General features: G+C 41.9%; 1 protein-coding gene across 2 annotated transcripts in view; it reads right to left on the bottom strand.

Moving 5' to 3' along the window:
* Positions 1–10,680: 10,680 nt before the first annotated feature.
* The window catches only part of GRK3 (G protein-coupled receptor kinase 3), a 132,849-nt gene continuing 122,805 nt past the window's right edge, over positions 10,681–20,724 (bottom strand). For both annotated transcript variants that reach the window (XM_050924044.1, XM_050924045.1), the window contains 2 exons: positions 20,272–20,385; positions 10,681–19,684 (listed from right to left, as the gene is read on the bottom strand). In XM_050924044.1, coding sequence (XP_050780001.1) covers positions 19,523–19,684; positions 20,272–20,385 — 276 coding nt within the window. In that variant the 3' untranslated portion in view covers positions 10,681–19,522. The remainder of the gene's footprint in view (positions 19,685–20,271; positions 20,386–20,724) is intronic.

The following is a 20,724-nucleotide window of genomic DNA, read 5'->3' as shown; positions in this document are numbered from 1 at the left end:
TGGCAGTTTTTCAAAGGGACGCTATTAAGGGCCCAAAAGCAAGCTATTCCGATGGTTAGGAAAGATAGAAAATGTGGCAAAAGACCACCTTGGCTTAACCACAAGATCTTGCGTGACCTACAAAATAAAAAGGCGTCATATAAAAAATGGAAACTAGGTCAGATTACAAAGGACGAATATAGGCAAATAACACAGGAATGCAGAGGCAAGATTAGAAAGGCAAAGGCACAAAATGAGCTCAAACTAGCTATGGGAATAAAGGGAAACAAGAAGACTTTTTATCAATACATTAGAAGCAAGAGGAAGACCAAGGACAGGGTAGGCCCACTGCTCAGTGAGGAGGGGGAAACAGTAACGGGAGACTTGGAAATGGCAGAGATGCTTAATGACTTCTTTGTTTCGGTCTTCACTGAGAAGTCTGAAGGAATGTCTAATATAGTGAATGCTTACGGGAAGAGGGTAGGTTTAGAAGATAAAATAAAAAAAGAGCAAGTAAAAAATCACTTAGAAAAGTTAGATGCCTGCAAGTCACCAGGGCCTGATGAAATGCATCCTAGAATACTCAAGGAGTTAATAGAGGAGGTATCTGAGCCTCTAGCTATTATCTTTGGGAAATCATGGGAGACGGGGGAGATTCCAGAAGACTGGAAGGGGGCAAATATAGTGCCCATCTATAAAAAGGGAAATAAAAACAACCCAGGAAACTACAGACCAGTTAGTTTAACTTCTGTGCCAGGGAAGATAATGGAGCAGATAATTAAAGAAATCATCTGCAAACACTTGGAAGGTGGTAAGGTGATAGGGAATAGCCAACATGGATTTGTAAAGAACAAATCGTGTCAAACTAATCTGATAGCATTCTTTGATAGGATAACGAGCCTTGTGGATAAGGGAGAAGCGGTGGATGTGATATACCTAGACTTTAGTAAGGCATTTGATGCGGTCTCACATGATATTCTTATAGATAAACTAGGAAAGTACAATTTAGATGGGGCTACTATAAGGTGGGTGCATAACTGGCTGGATAACCATACTCAGAGAGTAGTTATTAATGGCTCCAAATCCTGCTGGAAAGGTATAACAAGTGGGGTTCCGCAGGGGTCTGTTTTGGGACCAGCTCTGTTCAATATCTTCATCAACGATTTAGATGTTGGCACAGAAAGTATGCTTATTAAGTTTGCGGACGATACCAAACTGGGAGGGATTGCAAATGCTTTGGAGGACAGGGTCAAAATTCAAAACGATCTGGACAAATTGGAGAAATGGTCTGAGGCAAACAGGATGAAGTTCAATAAAGATAAATGCAAAGTGCTCCACTTAGGAAGGAACAATCAGTTTCACACATACAGAATGGGAGGAGACTGTCTAGGAAGGAGTATGGCAGAAAGAGATCTAGGGGTCATGGTGGACCACAAGCTTAATATGAGTCAACAGTGTGATACTGTTGCAAAAAAAGCAAATGTGATTCTGGGATGCATTAACAGGTGTGTTGTAAACAAGACATGAGAAGTCATTCTTCCGCTTTACTCTGCGCTGGTTAGGCCTCAACTGGAGTATTGTGTCCAGTTCTGGGCACCGCATTTCAAGAAAGATGTGGAGAAACTGGAGAGGGTCCAGAGAAGAGCAACGAGAATGATTAAAGGTCTTAAGAACATGACCTATGAAGGAAGGCTGAAGGAATTGGGTTTGTTTAGTTTGGAAAAGAGAAGACTGAGAGGGGACATGATAGTAGTTTTCAGGTATCTAAAAGGGTGTCATCAGGAGGAGGGAGAAAACTTGTTCACCTTAGCCTCCAATGATAGAACAAGAAGCAATGGGCTTAAACTGCAGCAAGGGAGATTTAGGTTGGATATTAGGAAAAAGTTCCTAACTGTCAGGGTAGTTAAACACTGGAATAGATTGCCTAGGGAGGTTGTGGAATCTCCATCTCTGGAGATATTTAAGAGTAGGTTAGATAAATGTCTATTAGGAATGGTCTAGACAGTATTTGGTCCTGCCATGAGGGCAGGGGACTGGACTCGATGACCTCTCGAGGTCCCTTCCAGTCCTAGAGTCTATGAGAAGAACCGTCGTGGTAGCTGGTTTCTGCACCCTGGTGGTGACACATCATGGTGCTGCCATGCAGCACAGAGTCCAGGAAGTGCCCAAGTCCCAAGGGCATCAGCAGCGGCATTTCCAACTAGCGCTGTCCTCATCTGCTCCACAGCCCAAGATACTCCCTTTCTGGCTGCAACTACCTTGGCTCCCAGGCATGCATAGCAGCATTGCAGGCCCTTCGCTCTGCACCTAGCTCCTGCCAAGCAGCCCTGCCAACTTTGCTCGAACTGCCGGAGGGATTTCACTGAAATACGCCGGGGGAATGGCTTGGAGTGTGTTTCTTCTCCACCCGGCAGGGAGCTGTACAATTCTGCCCAGAGCCTGCTGGCTTCAGAAGCACTCCAGCAACCCCAGTCAGAGCCCCAAGGAGTAGATACAGCTGTTAAAGCCACTCAGGCAGCCAGAGCCTCTCACACCATCACTGGGCTCACACACAGTCTCTGCAAAGGTGGCAGCAAGCTAAATGCAGGAGAGCTTTGTGCTGATAGAGCCTGGGTCTGAATGAGAAGGATGCTGGTCCAGTTCTGCTGCCAGGCGACTCCTGTCTGCCAGCATTCCACTTCTAGTAATGGTTCTCACCCCAAGAAAACTGCTCTCGTTCCAGGAGTGTGCCACTCTTTTAATTGGATACCTCTGTCTGAGGGGAGCGAGGGTAATTATCCAGGGACGTGGGGGACTCGCCAGCACTGGAAATTTTTAAATCAAGATTGGATGTTGTCCTACAGCAGTGGTTCTCAACCTTTTTTCATTTGCGGGGCCCTACAAATTTCAAATGAAGATGTGAGCGGACCCCTTTGGAAATCATAGACATAGTCTGCAAAGCCCCCTGGGTTCGGCGGACAACAGGCTGAAAACCACTCTACAAAATCTGCTCTAATTCAAACAGCAATTATTTGGGGAAGTCAAATGGTCTGTGTTATGCTGGAGGTCGGACTAGACAATCACAATTGCCCTTGCTGAATGCAGAATCTATCAATAATCATTGTTTACTTTCAGGCTAAGGCAGAAAATCAATTAAGAGCAGAAGGCCACAGTAAGAAGGAAAGAAAATTCAAACTAGGTTGGTAATTGAAGGTGTTTTTTACCAGTACGAAATAGGGCACATAACACAGTGCTAGGACTTGCTCGTGCTGGTGAAACACACTCTGATTGGAACTGATAGAATGGGGGCATGGGGGACTGGCCACATCCCTAAAAATGAAATAAAATAGAATGAAAGCCAGAAAGCAATGCAGGGGAAGGCACTCACTGGGCAGGAATCTTTTGGATCTGAAATTATCTATCTAGATTAGATGATTGATCACAAATGTACACAAATCACTTAAGCAGCCTTAGAAAGGCAGCCAGCTCAGGGGTTGGGATTCAAAAGTTATTTAACAGCACAGAGCAACAGTGCTCAAAACTGGGAAATGAAGAACATTACTCCGCTGTAGGGGGCGTTCAAACTCACAATCTAAATTACTTAAATTATAGGACAAAACCCCCCACAAGTTTACATCTCACCCCTTGTAAAACAGTGCATGGCCCAGGATCGCTGATGATTTCATGTGGCCAGGAGGACCTTAGTTTCACTCATTCAAAAGGCAGCTCTAATGCCAAAGTGCTCCCCAGCCTCAGGTTGAGGGGTGGGTCCAAACGGAGTCTGTACTTAATCACCACCACTGCTTCCTGCAGCGCCTTCGGTTTCCCTTCCATACAAGTAGCACTGACCATGCCTCACGGTGCTTAGTGCGTGAGACCTGATGAGATCACAGTCTCAGACAGGCAGATGACCTGTGTGCAACACTTAAAATAGCACAGGTCCAGCTCTCTACAATGGAAAAAAAAGATTATGTCAAGTGTGGTGCCAAAATATTGAGCAAGCTTGATATAGCCAAAAGGTTTTGCCCTACTCATTGTAGGACAGAGTGGAAAACTGTCCCTATACCTGAGCTGTGAAATACAGCAGTCTGGGTTCTCTGCCGACATCAGCTTCCCAGAGGAGTTTCTCTAACTTGGCATAATTCTGAAGTGAATTAAAATAAATTGAATTAGTCCCACAATTCTGAAGAACAGCGTCCACACAGGGATTTAATGCAGGTTAACTAATTATTTCAATATTCACACTTTACATTAATTTAGATTCATTTTCCTGGGTGCCCGTGTTGGGTTTGAGGAGTGTTATGTGCCAGGCTCAGGAAGCCTCTTACTGAGCATAACAAACAACTTTATTTACTGCCTACATCCCGCATAGTCAGACATTGCTCTTACGTAGAACTCTCACCCCAACGGGAGAGAACTGAACAGACGCTGCTATTTTTAAGCACACCATTCCAAGTCATTTAATGACCTGGGATCTCAGAGCCTGGCCAGAGGAGTCCCAGATTTTTTTTTTTAAGGGAAAGCATTCTTGTGTGGGAGAACACCCAGTGGGGTTGGGATTTTTGGATTCTGGACTCAGAGAGCTGCTATTAAATTTGTGCAACAAGAGGTATCCAACTATCCGTCTTTTCCACATTCTCTCACACAGTACCCAGCCCTCGCTTTCTTCTGTTTCCCAAGGGATCAGTGATGGTTAACATTTCCAGAATGCCTGTGCCAGAGGTTTCAAGAGAACTGTTAGTGAGAAGGGAAAACAGGAATATCAGACTTCAGTTCCCGCATGCAAGGTTGACAGTTATACAAAGTGTCTCACAAACACTTGTTAAAAATACCTCCCAGTCCCACTTGAATAGTTCGAAGGCATGTGATTTCAGAGGTTTCTGATTAGGCTGATTTAGCATTGTGTGCATGCAGGGTGCCCCTCCTGTGTGATCTGGGATGTTTGTAACCATTGCCAAGGGAGAGCCAGCGGCTGGGCAGTCTGTGAGACGCAGAGGACAAGGTGGGTAACATAAGCTTAGGTTGGTGAATGACCCAAAGTAGAATTTAAAAGCTGCTCGGCAGCACTCAAGAGGACAGCCAAGCCTCGACGTTTCTGCAAAGTGAGTGCCGCCGTTTGCTCTCAGGAGCAAAGAATGGGCCACAGTGCTGCAGCTGAGTGCTGTAAACTGTTGCCTTGCCAGTGAATCCCAGTGCACCGGCCTCAACAGCAGCTGTTGATCACGTATCTGTCTAGCAGAGTGACCCTTGCCCGGGGCACCCTCCAAGCAGCAGGCTACAGTGTGACAGGTGTGTCTTCCTCAGTTTCCCCTTCTGTTTGCCCATGAAAGGAACAGTCTGTCAGTGTCCAACACAAAGTCCCACCTCGGGGTATAATTTATGCATGCACACCAGTGCAGTAGTTCCCTCCCAACCCTTGCAGTAAAACCATTCTTGACAAACCCACTGTTAACATAAAAAGATAGAACAGCGTCCCCCTTCCCCACTTCATGGGCAATTCTTCCAGGTCACCCACCCAACAGTCAGAAGCAGCACGGTGTCGCCACTTCCTTCTGCTCCTGATCCACGGCCACAGTCTCCAGGCCTCCCTGCCTGAGAGTGACCAGTCTCCATGCAGCTCTTCACTCAGGGTTTCGCCCAGAGGGCTCCCCACAGGTTCTGCTCCCAGACCTCCATGCCTGTAAGTCCTGCCCCTGCTCAGGGGACCGACCCTCCTGCAGCAAACCTCTTGCTTCCAGGTTTGGCTTCCTCTGACCAAGCTGGATCTGCCCTTTTCCCAATGGCTACTACCCAGGGAGTCCCCATCTTTGGTCAGTTCTCACCAACACTCCTGTTACAGCTCCCATCCAACCTCAGCTCCCTCGCCTAGGACTCCCATGCAGCTCCCGCCAGCTCTTCCTTACTGCTCCCTGTGTCTCAGCTTCATTCGTGTGTCTGACTCCTCTACGAGTCTCCAGGTCTCCTTTCTTCTAGGGCCCAGATGGCCTCTCCTAAACCTAACGGGTGCGGGAGGATCAACAGAGCAGTCCCAGGTGCACTGGCCTCTTCTCTCTTAATCGGCCAGTGTCACCTGCTGACATTGTCTCTCTCACCCTGATCCTGGAAAAGTACTAAAAAGAACAAAACACCCTTAGCATAGAAAACAATAAGTCTGATTTTCTGTTGCTCTGCATTCGGGCCAGCACTTTCACCAGCGAATCAATGCATCCCGATCTGTCAGAAGAGACACCCCTTGCCCAAAGACAAGACAGACTAAGAGTGGAATGAGAGGCACAGCGAGATTCTGAGTCACCAAGCACGTTGGGGTGGAGGCAGGAAGAGAGTGCAGCTCTCCCAAGTCTACATCTCCCACCACTAGGCCACGCTGCTTTGTTTATCACTTGCATAGCCGTTTTGATTCAAGCTCTGTTACCAATTCACATGTGGGGTAGAGATCTGTTCACACATTTATCTAGTATATTTTTGGGCTTATAAGCATAACAAAAAGCTATAATTCTTTTTAAACCAGCAAACATCACTAGGATTGAGCTCAGTCATTGCATCTCATCCATTGTTGGGAAATAGATTTATTGGAGTAACAGATGCCGCTAAAACTCTTTCCCACTAGATGGCTCTATGTGAGGCTTTCTTGGTTGACAGATAAAAAAGTCTCAGCAACTTTAGCCTAAAATACGATGAAACTGCATTAAATTGTAACGCCTGATGGTAAATGGGAATATTACAGGAGCACTATTAGCAGCAAAAAACCAGAAGCACTGAAGAGACATTGAGGGAGGTGCCATTTATAGCCATGGTTTGACAGTTGGATCAGTACGTCTGCCTCCAACGATCATCAAGGTTTCTGTAGACGCAATTTCATGACGGAAATCGATGTATTAAAAGGGACATTGTCAGACTGAAATCTAGTGAACTTCAAAATATGATTTAAGAGCATTTTCAGTTGCTATTCCTGCAACAGCCTCAAGCTGCCAAATTTTGTGGGTTTATAATCATATTTTCCTATTCACTAACATGTTTCTGTGTGCCCTATAGAAGGGTCACAGATGAAAAAGGGAAACCAGCTGGTTGACTGCACAGAGGGAACAGTGAAACTCACAGGCTGCAAAATGCCATCAAATGCACAAAGACACAGAATTGTTTGAAAAATGCCATTTGATTTCAAAGAAAAGTTCAAATGCAACACTTTTTTTGGAAGTTTCAGTATTTCCAATAGATTTAAAACTAAACCCTTTTTCCCCATCTTGTTTCATTTCAAATCACCATTTTTATTTGGGTTTTTTCTGAGAACCAAAACAAAAATTTCAATTCAAAATTAAGGTATTTTCATTTTGATTTTTCCCCTTCCAAAAATGTCTCTAAAATCAACTGTTTTCAAGAAATGTAATTGCTTTTTATCACCAAAAACACACCTGCAGTTAAAAAAATTTCATCCAGTTGTAGAAAACCCACTGCTGAAGCGAGAAATGGTCTTCTATCACTTTCAGTGTTTGCAACCAAGGTTATAATCTTCCCTGGAGAACTGTAAAGCACTATGGACACTTACAGATCTCACAGGTATGACTAGCCCATGTTGGGCAGGAAGCACACACAGAATGGGACCCACTGTGTCAGTTGTAGCTTTCCTTCTAGCTTTTGTGGGAAGTGACTAGCTACAGGGAATGAATGAATAAATAAAATAACCCCTTAGCTGCAGGGATAGCAGCGCATCACTAAAATCTACCCGGGGCCCTTAGACTGTAGAAGAATTGTTTGCAAAAACTGGACCTGTGTCCTTGCCCAGGTAACAGCATGGTGCGTGGTACAGTAATAGCCCCCCGGTGTCCCAGTGGTGACAGAGCTCCCTCGGAAACAATGGCCCCGGTTAAACCATCCTCTCAGATGCACAGCATAGGCTCTTGTTCTCTACTAAATATCCCTTGCTTTGCTCCCCACACAGCAGGAAGATAATGCACCACACTGGCCCAGGAAAGCAGCTGCTGGCAGGGCTATCTCTCGCTGCATTTTGACAGATGGCGGGGTGCAGCCAATCGGAGCCAGGGGAGAGCACCGCCCAATTAGCAAGAGAACAAGGAGGTTTTTTTTACCTTCAGAAGGAGTGGGATAAGCTGCATGAGACTTGCTGGATGCCCTTGTCTCACAGAGGAGCAGGGACCCCCCATCAGCGCTTGGAGGAGTCCCCAGAACATAAACACAAAGTGCTCCCTCTCTTTCTGGGGTAGACCAGTCCTCCTTTCTCGGGGACAAGCCCCCGACCTGCAGCCCCATCCGGCTGGATCTGGGCTGCCCTCACGCCTTTCTTCTTCTTTTACGCATCTCAGCTGGGGCCTGTCATTTAAAAAGCCTCCATTGCCCCTGCCCCAGCTCCACTTCCAATCCCATTACCTACATTTGCCTGGGAAAGTGGGCTAAGAGCTGCATCCATACCTAACTCCTCATAGCTTGCTGCTCCAAAACCACAGCCTCGCCCCGCTGTTCTCACTTACCTTCAGCAGATCCTTGGGAGTGCAGGATGTTGGCAAGGGCAGTGCCTGAGGCCTTGTCTCTCTACATTCGCATTTGGGGTTCTGCTTGGTCAGATTGTCACCAGTCTCGCTCGGTTTAGCGTGCCCCAGGGTTCTCATTCCAGGGAAGTGACAAGAGGGAGTTGTTCTGAAGGAACAAGGCTCTTGAAGATCATCGGCATTTCCTGCCATTTTGTTACTCTGTAGCCTTTCACAGTGATATTTTGGACAAGGGATTTTCAGAGGCAAAGTTCTGTCTGTACTGCAGCCTCTTGGATGGCAGAATGTGTCTCTGGTAGCTCTAGATGTCTCTGACTAAGCTGTCTGGAGGCCTCCAGGGACCTGAACAGATAGGATAAACCTCATCAACTTTGCCCATTACATTTCTGTAAATCAGCTGATTTTACCACTTGCTGTATGAACCGGAACCGAAGACATGATATTGGTGAACTCCTTTGTGCACGTGCGTTATCTTTGTTTAGTGAGCCAGGCACTGCCCAACCCAACACACGTCTCAAATAAAGGTAGAGCAGAAGCGATAAAACCCTGACAGGAGCCAAAGGCCTGGGAGGAAACTCAGCCACGGTGACACAGAAGCATTGCATTTTGGGCTGCTGTCTCAAAGAGTGCAAAGATGAGAGTAATCCTCACATGCCTGGAGAATGGTAGGGCATTCACGACACGTTTGTGCAGCTCCTAGCACAACGGAACCTTGACGTGGCTAGCCTCTAGCCCTACTGCCATGTAGACGTTAGATAGTACCAACTAGATAGGCCTTAGGGCTGCTTTATGTCCCTAGAGTCTCAGCGTAGGGGAGAACCAGGGAGAGGAATGCAGAGAGGAGGCCAGATATGTAATAAAAGCAGTGTGGAGCACATCCAGAGGGTCACAAAACCCTCCTGAGGGAATCCTCTATCTTCCAATCGATACCATCTGATCAGTCACTCTCATGTGCAGGGAAGGCCACACTGCTATGTGAAGGGGCCTTCCATATCCACTGCAGATGCTGATAGAGACACCCTGGGAGTTATGCATTTCCCTGCAGGGAAACCAGGCCATCATCCTGCCACATTAGAGCTGTGGAAGGAGCGTGCTCCTCCTGATGAGCCAGAAAGCAGGTTCCAGGAGAACGAAGGAAGTGCTGCTCTGAAATGATGGAGTGAGCAGAGAAGTTGTCTGGGCCGGGGCACACTGCGTCTTGTGGTGGGTGGCAGCTCTCTGGGCTTGTTAGTAGTGGGGAAGGGAAACTGGACCCCCTCCCCCACGTCACCTCAGAAAATCCTGAGCAGAATTATCCAGAGAAAAAAGCATGCAGGCTCTTCAGGGCCTGTACTCCCAGCCTGGAGAAGGGCAGCGTGCAGAATTCCAGAGTTCAGCAGGGTGAGGGAGACAGCAAATTGAGCACAGTTCTCCCATCCCAAGGAGATGGCACTGGCTCACATTGCTGGCCCTGTGAAGCATCAGCAGCATCTGCTTTAACTATACTCCACAGAAGAGAACTACAGTCTGTTGGGATCAACCTGGGGACTGAAGGACTCAGGGTGGCCAGGAGGAAGGGAGAGGAATAGCTAAAGAAAAGTCACCGTCCCCCTGTGCACTGGTAGCCTGAAGTCTCAGTGATGGGACCAAAACCCATCATTCTCTTTGTCATTCCTTTAAGAGCCTTCTTTTTCATGAGATTTTACTTCTTTGTTCCAAGAAACACGGAGATGAAAGCAGTAGAAGACTAAACAAAGACTCCAGGCTTCCAGGAGAGGGTGCAAAGCAGAGAGAAGGAAAGTGGGCGGGAAACTGCCTTTATATACCTGATGTGACTGGCAATCATCTAGTCTCCTGCTGCCTGGCAGGGGTGGAGTTGATATGGAGCATAGTTTTATGGGAGAGTAGAAAAGGGGATGAACTGCTTCCCAGCTTGCCAAGTCAAATACCATTCACAAAGAATAAGGTGTCTCTTTGCCCTAGAAAGCACAGCAGAGGGATCATGACCTCAGCTTTCTAAACAGTCTCATTGCACAGGCGCAAGCATGTAATGCTTCTGTAACCGTCTCCAACTCTTCTCGCCCAAAACATTTCTTTAGGTGGATCTAAAAATCTGCCTTACTTTGAGTCATGGTGTCCGTGTGCCCAATAGGCCAGTGTACCCTTATCTTGAAAAGCTCATGCAATCTTATTTTATTTTTATTTTTTTAAAAGCTGGAAAGAATGAAACACAATAACATGCTTATGTGATTTTTTTTTATTGGAATTCTCTTTGCATGAGAGCAGTTGACCAACACACAAAAGCAGCTCAGCTGTTCCAATTGTTAAAAAAATAATAATGGTAGAATTAACTAAGTGTGGCACACCACATAAACTGCCGAGGACTGTAAACTGTGAACACACAGTCTCTGTGGAAGATACTACTTCAAACGTGCACTAGTAGTATATCGATGAGGTATAAAACCTCCTTCTGCACAATAAATATGAAAAGAGCAAAACATGTAAAACAAATGTTTCTCAGATACAATATCTAAAGTTATTTACAGATACTGGCTTTTCTTACCATTAAATCACACATTGAAAAAAGGTTCTCTTTCCATTTTTTTAATCACTCATTGATATTAACATAAATCTGCTCCTCTACTGCTGCTTCTGAATTAAGTCACAAAAATAAAATGAGTAAGAAAATGCCTCTCTCAGGAAGTTCTAACTTTATTCTGTTTTTCAGGCTGCTTTTATTTGCACTAACTCCCCTCACCTGCTCAGTCACCTCTTTCATCTAAGAAAGAAACAAGTCCATGTTTCAACAGGGAAAACTTTATCCTTCCACTGTACTCAGCTACAGCCTCTTACCAAAACCCCTTTATGCAACTCCCCATTCTGCTGCCTAATAAACTAGAATGGAAATACAAAGCATGTCAGGAAAATCCTGATGCCAAGGTACAATCTACCCTCTAGTGCAGGACTCCAAACTCAAACCTCTCATTAGTATAAAGAAGTGTTCTTTAAAGAGGGCTTCAGAGAGCAGCTTTATAATGGCAGCAGTGCATACTTCGCCGTGGCCTAATCTCTCTCTCTGGATGCTCATGAGGCAGGACTGCTCAAAATTCTGGTTTGCTTGATAGCAATAGCAATTAAATGTGGTCAAACAATTTAAGACTGGGAGAATGGAAAACAAAACAAAAACAATCAAACCAAAGAAAAGTCAGTACCTTTACACAGTGCTGTCTCCAGCTCTGAATAAAGCACTGGTGCTAGTTTGTTAATGAGAAGAAGAGGCTTAGGTCCAATGGTGGGGAAAAGGAACATTTGATGGTGAGCTCTCCATAAGCAAGATGTTATTTAATGAAATACTAAAGAATGCGTACTTGAAGCTTCTCAACATATGGAGATTAAAAACATATTCTTTTATGTGGCAATGTATTCCTCAAAGCGTAGATGGCATGCTTAGAGATGGGTGAGTTTTAGCAAATGAGTTATTTAACAAATTTAGCCCTATTGTCTGTTAGTAAATTATCCACTATTCGATCATAATTTTACAGAATTGTCTGATAGTCACAATAGTTTGTGAAGACAGAAGTCAAGTCAGCCAGTAGTTTAATTGCAAACTTTTCACTATAGGTGAAATGCACTCCCGGTGCAGGAGGGGCTACCAAGAACCAGGTGCCACTTAAATACAATTTAAATGCCATTTTCAAGGTATCAGTGGAAGTTAAGCAGTACCACTTCAACTTATGAGCATTTGCTAGCTGGTCACCTATGTTCCATGGTACTATTTCTGTTTCCTGATTGGATGATGTAAGCTTTATGAACAGGATAAGTCCCTTTTTCTGTTCACAAACAAACTGCGAACATTTGTAACTCATCATAATGTTTTCCATGACTAAAATGGCTGAGACAGCACTGCCACTGTAAATCCTCTTGTGATTATTTGTGCTAGCATTTGTAACAGCTTCCCTTCCATGAACATTCTTGAGAATAAAACCTCGTTCACTGGAATGTTCAGGAATAAAAGCTGTGAATACCAGCAAATTGAGCTGATGGGTTTTATTGGCAAGAATGTTTATATGATGCTTCATTCACTCAGCCATTGCATTGAAGAAATGATCTAGGAAACTGCAATAAAGGGTGTGTTATTATTTTTACAATAAAATGGTAAACTGGACAGATTGTTACTGAAATTAATTTGACTTTATTTATGAAAAACAGAATAAAGCTGTTCAATTCTTTCTGAAAGGAACTGCCATCTCTTTAAATAACAAGCTATACAATAGGGAGCAGGAATTTTATGGAATGTCACAAGTTGAAGAAACATATGGATTCAATAAATAATATAAAATTTTTCTTGTTAAAATAGAATTCTTGGTTTTATACCTACACAGCATAGCAACCTTTACATTAACAAAATAAAGCTGAGTCTGTGATGATTAGTTTATAATAAAATAAAAATACAATTTAACAATAGTATTAAAACAGCCAATGTTCAATAAATGACAATCCACATAATATGTACATCATGGAATACAAATCAACAGGAAACACAAAATTAAATCATTTGCAATTTGTGCAGACATTTGTATATATATCTTCTCTATATATTTTAGATATTTTCCATTTTGTACAATATTACAAATTAAGAAATACAATACTTTTTAAAAATAATATTTTCAGGGTTTTTTAAGTTTGTAGAATTATTGACTCATTTATTAAAATAACACAACTAGAATTCTTTACTCTCTACAGCACAGTTCAAAATAACCTGTCCCCATAAGTATTTGGATGGGAATTTTAGAATTAAGGTAACTGCATCAGCAATATTTGCTGTGTGGGAAAAGTAAAGAAAGTGATTTGTGCACATCTACACACCGTAAAAGTAAATGATATTAAGTAGGAATGTCGTTTTTAGCTGTCTGTACAACAGCCAAAGAAAATCACAACAAACACAGAGCTCCAGGTACTTCATCTTTCTTGAAGAGTTTACTAATATTTAAGGCCTCAACCCTAAAAAAGTAAAGTATACGAGTAACTTTATGCACATAGGGCTTGATCCTACATTCCTTTAAGTCAATGGCAAAACTCCCATTGATCTTAATGGTGCCGCTGAATCCAGTCCAAGTAACTTCGGTAGGAGTGTTTATGTGCTTAAAAGTTTGTAGGATCAGGGACTAAATGAACTGATTTCTCTGTTTTTAGCACCAAATGCACTATGTGTCCTGCAGTCAATGTACAAGACTGTGAATAAATGTATATTGATAAGAACAGTGGCAATATTACTGCCATATTATTTTATTTTTTTCTTCAGGGAACAGGGGGGAGAGCTCTGTCACTTCATTGAAATTACAGGAAGCTTGAATGTAACTGAGCTAAGTAACTAACACTCTACACGTCGAATTCTGGAGGCTGGGCCTGCATACAGGAACAGCACGGTCCACATATGTGCTAAACTCACACAACATGCTCAGTGCCATTGTTTTTAAAACCTACTATAAGAACAGCCATTCTGGATCAGACCAAATGTCGTTCTAGCCCAGTATCCTGTCTTTCGACAGTGGCCAATGAGGGAATGAACAGAACAGGGAATCATCAAGTGATCCATCCCCTGTCGCACATTTCCAGCTTCTGGCAAACAGAGGCTAGGGACACCATCCCTGCCCATCCTGGCTAATAGCCATTGATGGACCTATCCTCCATGAACTTATCTAGTTCTTTTTTTAATCTTGTTATAGTCTTGGCCTTCACAACATCGTCTGGCAAGGAGTTCCACGGGTTGACACTGTGTTTTGTGAAGAAATACTTCCTTTTGTTCATTTTAAAGCAGCTGCCTATTAATTTCATATGGTGACCCCTAGTCCTTGTGTTATGAGGAGTAAATAACACGTCCTTATTTACTTTCTACACACAAGTCATGATTTTATAGACCTCTATCATGTCCTTTCTTAGTCGTCTCTTTTCCAAGCTGAAAAATCCTAGTCTTATTAATCTCTCCAGATATGGAAGCTGTTCCATACTCTTCATCATTTTTGTTACCCTTTTCTATACCTTTTCCAATTCCAATGTATCTTTTTTCAGATGGGGCGACCAGACCTGCATTCAGTATTCAAGATGTGGGTGTACCATGGATTTATAGAGAGGCAATATGATATTTTCTGTCTTGTTATCTATCCCTTTCTTAATGGTTCCCCACATTCTGTTTGCTTTTTTGACTGCTGCTGCACATTAAGTGGATGTTTTCAGAGAACTATCCACAATGATTCCAAGATGCAAGATCTCTTTCTTGATTGATAACAGCTCATTTACCATCATTTTATATATATAGTTGGGATTATGTTTTCCAATGTGCATTACTTCCTATTTAATCAATATTGAATTTCATCTGCCATTTTGTTGCCCAGTCACCCACTTTTGTGAGATCCCTTTGTAACTCTTTGCAGTCTGCTTTGGACTTAACTATCTTGAGTAATTTTTTCTTGTGTCAAATTTTGCTACCTGATGGTTTACCCTCTTTTAGATCATTTAGGAATATATTGGCCAGCACTGGTCCCAGTACAGACTCCTGGGGGACACCACTATTTACCTCTCCATTCTAAGAACTGACTTCAGTAGGAATTGGATTAAGCCCCAAATGAACATTCAGTACACTCATGTATTGATGATGATAAATAAGCTCATCTCCAAAAAGCATTATTAAAAATATTAGATTTCAGCCTTAAATCTAGCTGGACTAGCATGATAATGAAATGAAGCTAAAGCATAACTTTGCTGAAGAAGCATTTAAACAATGATACTTAAAACTACAAGGATGACCTAGACCTGGGTAAAGAAATTAACAGCACTATAGATCTTCCTCTACAGTTTTGCAAGCTTGTACTGAAGTACATAATAGATTTGAACAATAAATTGCCCCTAATGTCTAGCTTAAACACCATGAGGCCTTGGGCCATTTTACAAGATGTTCACTGAAATGCTGCACAGCATCTCCCAACTAATGGAAAATAACCATTTCTGAAGAGTTCCACAGTTATATTTGCGTTTTTCAGTATAAATGAATGATGTTTTGCTTATCCCAGACTTAGGTCCTGATTCAGGAAAGCATCCCAATTCGGGAGAGCGGTTAAAGCACAAAAGTCAATGTGACTTACACATCTGCTAAAGTGTTGTCCCAAATCGGGGCCCTAATTCACAACAGTAAATTGGAAGGTCTAAGCAGGGGTGGCTCCAGGCACCAGCATGCCAAGCGTGTGCTTGAGGTGGCAAGCCACAGGGGGCGCTCTGCCGGTCGCCGCAAGGGTGGCAGGCAGGTTGCCTTTGGCAGCTTGCCTGCGGAGGGTCTGCTGGTCCTGCGGCTTCGGCAGACCTCCAGCAGGCTGCCGCCGAATTCGCGGGACCGGGGACCTCTTGCAGGCAAGCCACCGAAGGCAGCCTGCCTGCCGTGCTTGGGGCGGCAAAATGCCTAGAGCCACCCCGGGTCTAACTTATTCCCTGCACACTCAAACTGCCATGGTCTTTCGTCACTAGGGGAACTGTAGTAAGCAAAGAATGCACAGTGAGCCCCATGTCTTTCAAGGACAATTCTGAAGCCTGTTAGGCCCGAAGCCTTTAAAAGCTTACATGCATGCTTAACGTTAATCATGTGAACAGTCTCAATCACAATACTCATGGGCTTGATCACACTGATGCACATAAACAAGTCTCTGTAGGGTTAGGGCCTTCAGAAATTCATCAGCTCATATGTCAGAAGAACTAATATATAGAATGACTGAGAAATATCCCCAGCAACACCCAAGGTGTAGGAGGGTGAATCTGACATTATCTGGAATATATTTCGCTCTAAAATGAAAGGGAAAAAAGTTACCCACAAATGCATAAAATAAAAGTCTGCACTAGAGCTGAACAAACATTTACAGCCTTGCAGATAGCAACATACTGAAAAGCTGCATTTAACGTTTCAGTTAGTTTTGTTGACGCAAGCAGCATTTTTAAAATCAAAATTTAGTTCCCTGAACATTTTATAAGCACACTGAGTGTACAAAGGGGGTTCAGATGTCTAAAAGACAAAACCAAGTCTTATCTCACATTTTCCATTTTTAACAAGTTTTACAACATATTTATATTCTTTAAAGATCCTCATGAAAAAACAGTTTTGTTTGTCCCATAAAGACATTATAGAATTTGATATCTAAAATAGCAACAATTGGTTAGGAACAACAAATCTCTGACTTTGGAATTCTTAAATTTTAAATCTCTCTCTACAGTATAAAATCTGATTCTGAGTTTTCCAAGCAAAACCTTCATTTATTAGTGATAAAATACTTTACCACGAATACAAGTGTAGGGGTTTTGTTAAGGTAACTGTTCTTTCAGAAATGTGAAGTTACTGACTAAGACAGTGGAATGGTGCAAAACACAACTTCTACAAAGCTTCAACAATTCATGTTAATATTCTGGGCAAAAATAAAACTGAAGGAAAATAAATAATGATATATGCAGATTAATATTTGACTCCTATAAGCAATCATCAAAGGGAATGCAGTGAATATTAAATGACAGATGATTTTAGCTGCCATTTTAAAAATCAAAATCCAGATAACTTACAAAAATGAGGTGATAATGCACAAAGCTTACAGTATATTCAAGTGTCAAACCAACTCTGTTTCGTAATTTAATTTTAAAAATAAACATATCTTCCACAAGTTATTACATAGCTTTGACTCAAAAAAATGAATGTTTTAGAGGCACACATTTTGAGCTGCAAATATATCTTCCTTTTATCTACAGAAAATAGCATTTTAGAATTTAGTATGATGAAACTATCAGAATCAACCATAGACCCACAAATGTTCCCAAAGGATATGATGACAGAAAACTTCAGCTACTGGAAATAATTAAAAGAGAACAAATGGAACTGATCAAATTGACCTTGAACTAATAAAACATGAAAGGAGTAAGAGATGATATGAGAGTTTTTTTAATGTGGTTTTATAATAGATTGAGCTTTCTTTTTATTCAAAACACAAATCAGAATAGGCGTGTGTGTGTGGTAGTCTAGGAAAACAATTAAAAAATATCCAGTGTACAGTAGATTACATTAAAAATCTGCCACTCCACAGTGGCATGAGTTTAGGAAAATACCATAGTTACTGCTCATAGAAATATACTTGGCCTTCAAACATTACTTTTCAGTAGATGAAAATGGAACTCCATGCTCATTTTAAAATGTACTCCAAGAAAATGAATGTGAAAATATCCTTTTAAAATTACCACTTGCCAAGCATAAAATATTTTTTAAAATTCACACTATAACAAGGTGTAAGAAAAATGGTTGGCATTGTTGTCAGATTTATTAAGCCATCTCAGTTTTAGTAGCTCATACATCCAATTTCACAAGAATGTGGAGGATAAATAGAGGAATTTAAAAAAAAAAAGGATTTTTGAGTTTTTTGGCACTTTATACTTTGCTGTCCACGAAACTGTTCTGAAGCTCTGCAGTTGACTGTTAGCCAGACAAGCTAGAAATGAACTGGTCAGAAGGGATGGGCAAAACAGATAGCTGGTGCAAATTCTGCTCCCATTTACACAGGTGCAAGTCCCATTGACTTTGTTGACTTTTATGAGAGTTATACCCATGTAACTCAGCAGAATGTGACCCACAATAAACAACGTAATACAGAATTAGATGAAGGCTCAAATTCTCCTCTGACTTGCACCTCTTGCAAACCCATTAGATTCAATGAGACTCACAGTATGCATAACAGGGTAGAAATTGTTCTGAAATGTTCAAAGTTGTCCAAAGATTATCTACTATATTTTTACTTCCCTGAAATATCACCTTACATGTGACATATGAATGATGGCATAAGGAGAATTTACATACATTTGGCATATAATCGTCTTATCTTTTGCATTTTCATCCTCATTATTCTCAGACTGTTTTCAGTGTGAATGTCTGAATTCTCTATCAAAGGAAATTTGGACTTCTGCTTGAAATTCCTGCCATCTGATGTGCATGTGAATATTAAGTGCTTGGCTGGGATAACTACGCTATGAGAACACATTACTTTACGAGAGAGAGAGAGAGAGAAGGGTCTATGAGTCCAACAACTTAAGAGCGATCCAGAAGAATACATACCAAGTTATCCATACATTTTAATCCAGTATGTGCACTAGTATGCACTGGATTTACAGAATTCTTTAATTTTTAAAAAGTGCAGTTGAGCTGACATGGAAAAGAACTGTCTTTGTATTCACTGTAAACTTGTCAAAGGAATCTGCTGTTTAAAAACTGTGCTAAAATAATCAACTTATACAACCGACCACTAAATGAAGCTACCATATATTCCTCTTCACCAATTATTACTCTGTTGTGTCAGTTATAGTTTTGTATGTAAGTAAAAGAAACAAAATGGTGGTAGCTACTATTAGTGAGTACAACAAACCAAGTGAATAATCTGAGTTCAATGTTTCCATGAAGTATCAACAACATTCAAACCACAGGACAGTTAGAACTCAGTACTTTGAAGTGCATAAGAGTCACACTGTTGATCACCAGCAGTATGGAGCAAGGATATATTAAAGTCAATAATGATGGCTGGAAAGAACAAGGCAACACATAGGATTACCTGTTATCCCGCATGACAAATTTGCGGTTCCTTCCAAAGTCTGGGATACGTCAATAACAGACATCGACATGTAAATGATAAAGGGTAGTAATCATTTCAGTTTCCAGGTTTGGTACATACCAAAACAAGGGTATTGCAAATAAAAGATTATCTTCCTTCCTTCGATAGTTCTAGGATAACAGACCATTCGAACACCACCAAGGTGTGACGATGCATGGGAACAATAAGCAGCCTCTACATTTGGCAACTTTCACTACTGCTATTAGTGAGAATTCACCTTGTCATAGCTTTAGTCTTCACAACCTCCAGATGTAGAGTCCTGTCATCATCCCATGCTGTAAACCTCCAAGGCGTCGTCTTCTAAGTACTTCCTGGTTCAAGGATTGTACAAGTAACTAATGATGCTGTGGCCCTCATACAAGGTGACGGAGTATCTTTCCCTAAGTGACTTTTGTTCTCTCATCTCTTCTACAGCCCATTGCTATTCCTATGGCTGAGTGGTGGCTTTGAAAGCTCTACAACTGTTGAGCGAGATTTATTGAGAAACTTTGGAGCCCGACGCAGCAGCCTCTGTGCCTCAGTAAAGGTTTCTGTCAGCTCTTTTTTCCACTGAACAAACTCTGGGTCACTCTGAAAGGGATATAGAAGTCGTTAAGCACTTCATAATCAAGGGCACATACTGGGCAATACTGCTTTTCCTATTAGCATTTTTAAACAATGTCCTTTATTTTCCATTGGAAAATGAATGGCTCAGGGTATGGTAACACACAACCTTTCATCTTTAAGCACTGAGTCAAACCCAGGCAACATGGTAGTAACCAAAGCTGTTACTTCTCTTGAAAGAGAGAGAGAGACTGTGCACCCCATTCTTTACGAATGTGATAACTACCCTGAGCTGCTGGGAAAATAGTTTGTTTGTATGTGCAGACTAGGCTACTTACACTCCTAAATTAGTCAGTCAGCTTTGAAAATTGTATCCATTCTTATTAAACTGAATTAACTCTGATGTAAGTCCCATTGAAATCCAGGTTTTCAGATGTGACACACTGACCTATTACAGCCGTACCCTCTCCACTTCACATATAAAGCACGGCAAATACTTTATGAGTTTAGTGTAGACTTGAAAACTAAGAAAAGTATTTAATTTTACCATTGGGTTTTATCATTGTATACAAAACGTCTGCTTTAGTCATCACTGAAAAATTACCATTGCTCACCTCACACTGCAGGACAAATTGTTTTCCTCCTTTAATTCTCAGCAAGATGCATTTCTTATCTTTAATCTGAGTTTCTTCCACTGAGACTATCTGTTCCATTGTCAGTAGATTTTGCTACCACACATTGCAAACAGAAAGCTGAATTACAATTTGAAGCTGTTACCCAACAGACCTAAAGCTGAATCCTAATTAATTGAGAATAGACACGTGAATAAAGTTACTTACAGGAGCAAATGTTAGCATGATCTGACCCTTAGCTTCTAGATATACACTAACGAAAAATAGTTCATAAAGAGAAAATAGTCAAAGAAATTTACCACAGGATTTAGTCGCAAAAAACCATTAAAAGATCAACTCAACAGCACAAAACAAGACACTGCAAAAAAGGGATGTCATTATGAACTAAATGAGTGTTTTCCCCAATAATAGCTGCATTTTACTTTATTTTCTTTC

This window comes from Gopherus flavomarginatus, chromosome 15, assembly GCF_025201925.1.
Source record: "Gopherus flavomarginatus isolate rGopFla2 chromosome 15, rGopFla2.mat.asm, whole genome shotgun sequence".
NCBI lineage: Eukaryota > Metazoa > Chordata > Testudines > Testudinidae > Gopherus > Gopherus flavomarginatus.
This window is presented reverse-complemented; position numbering and strand designations above follow the sequence as displayed.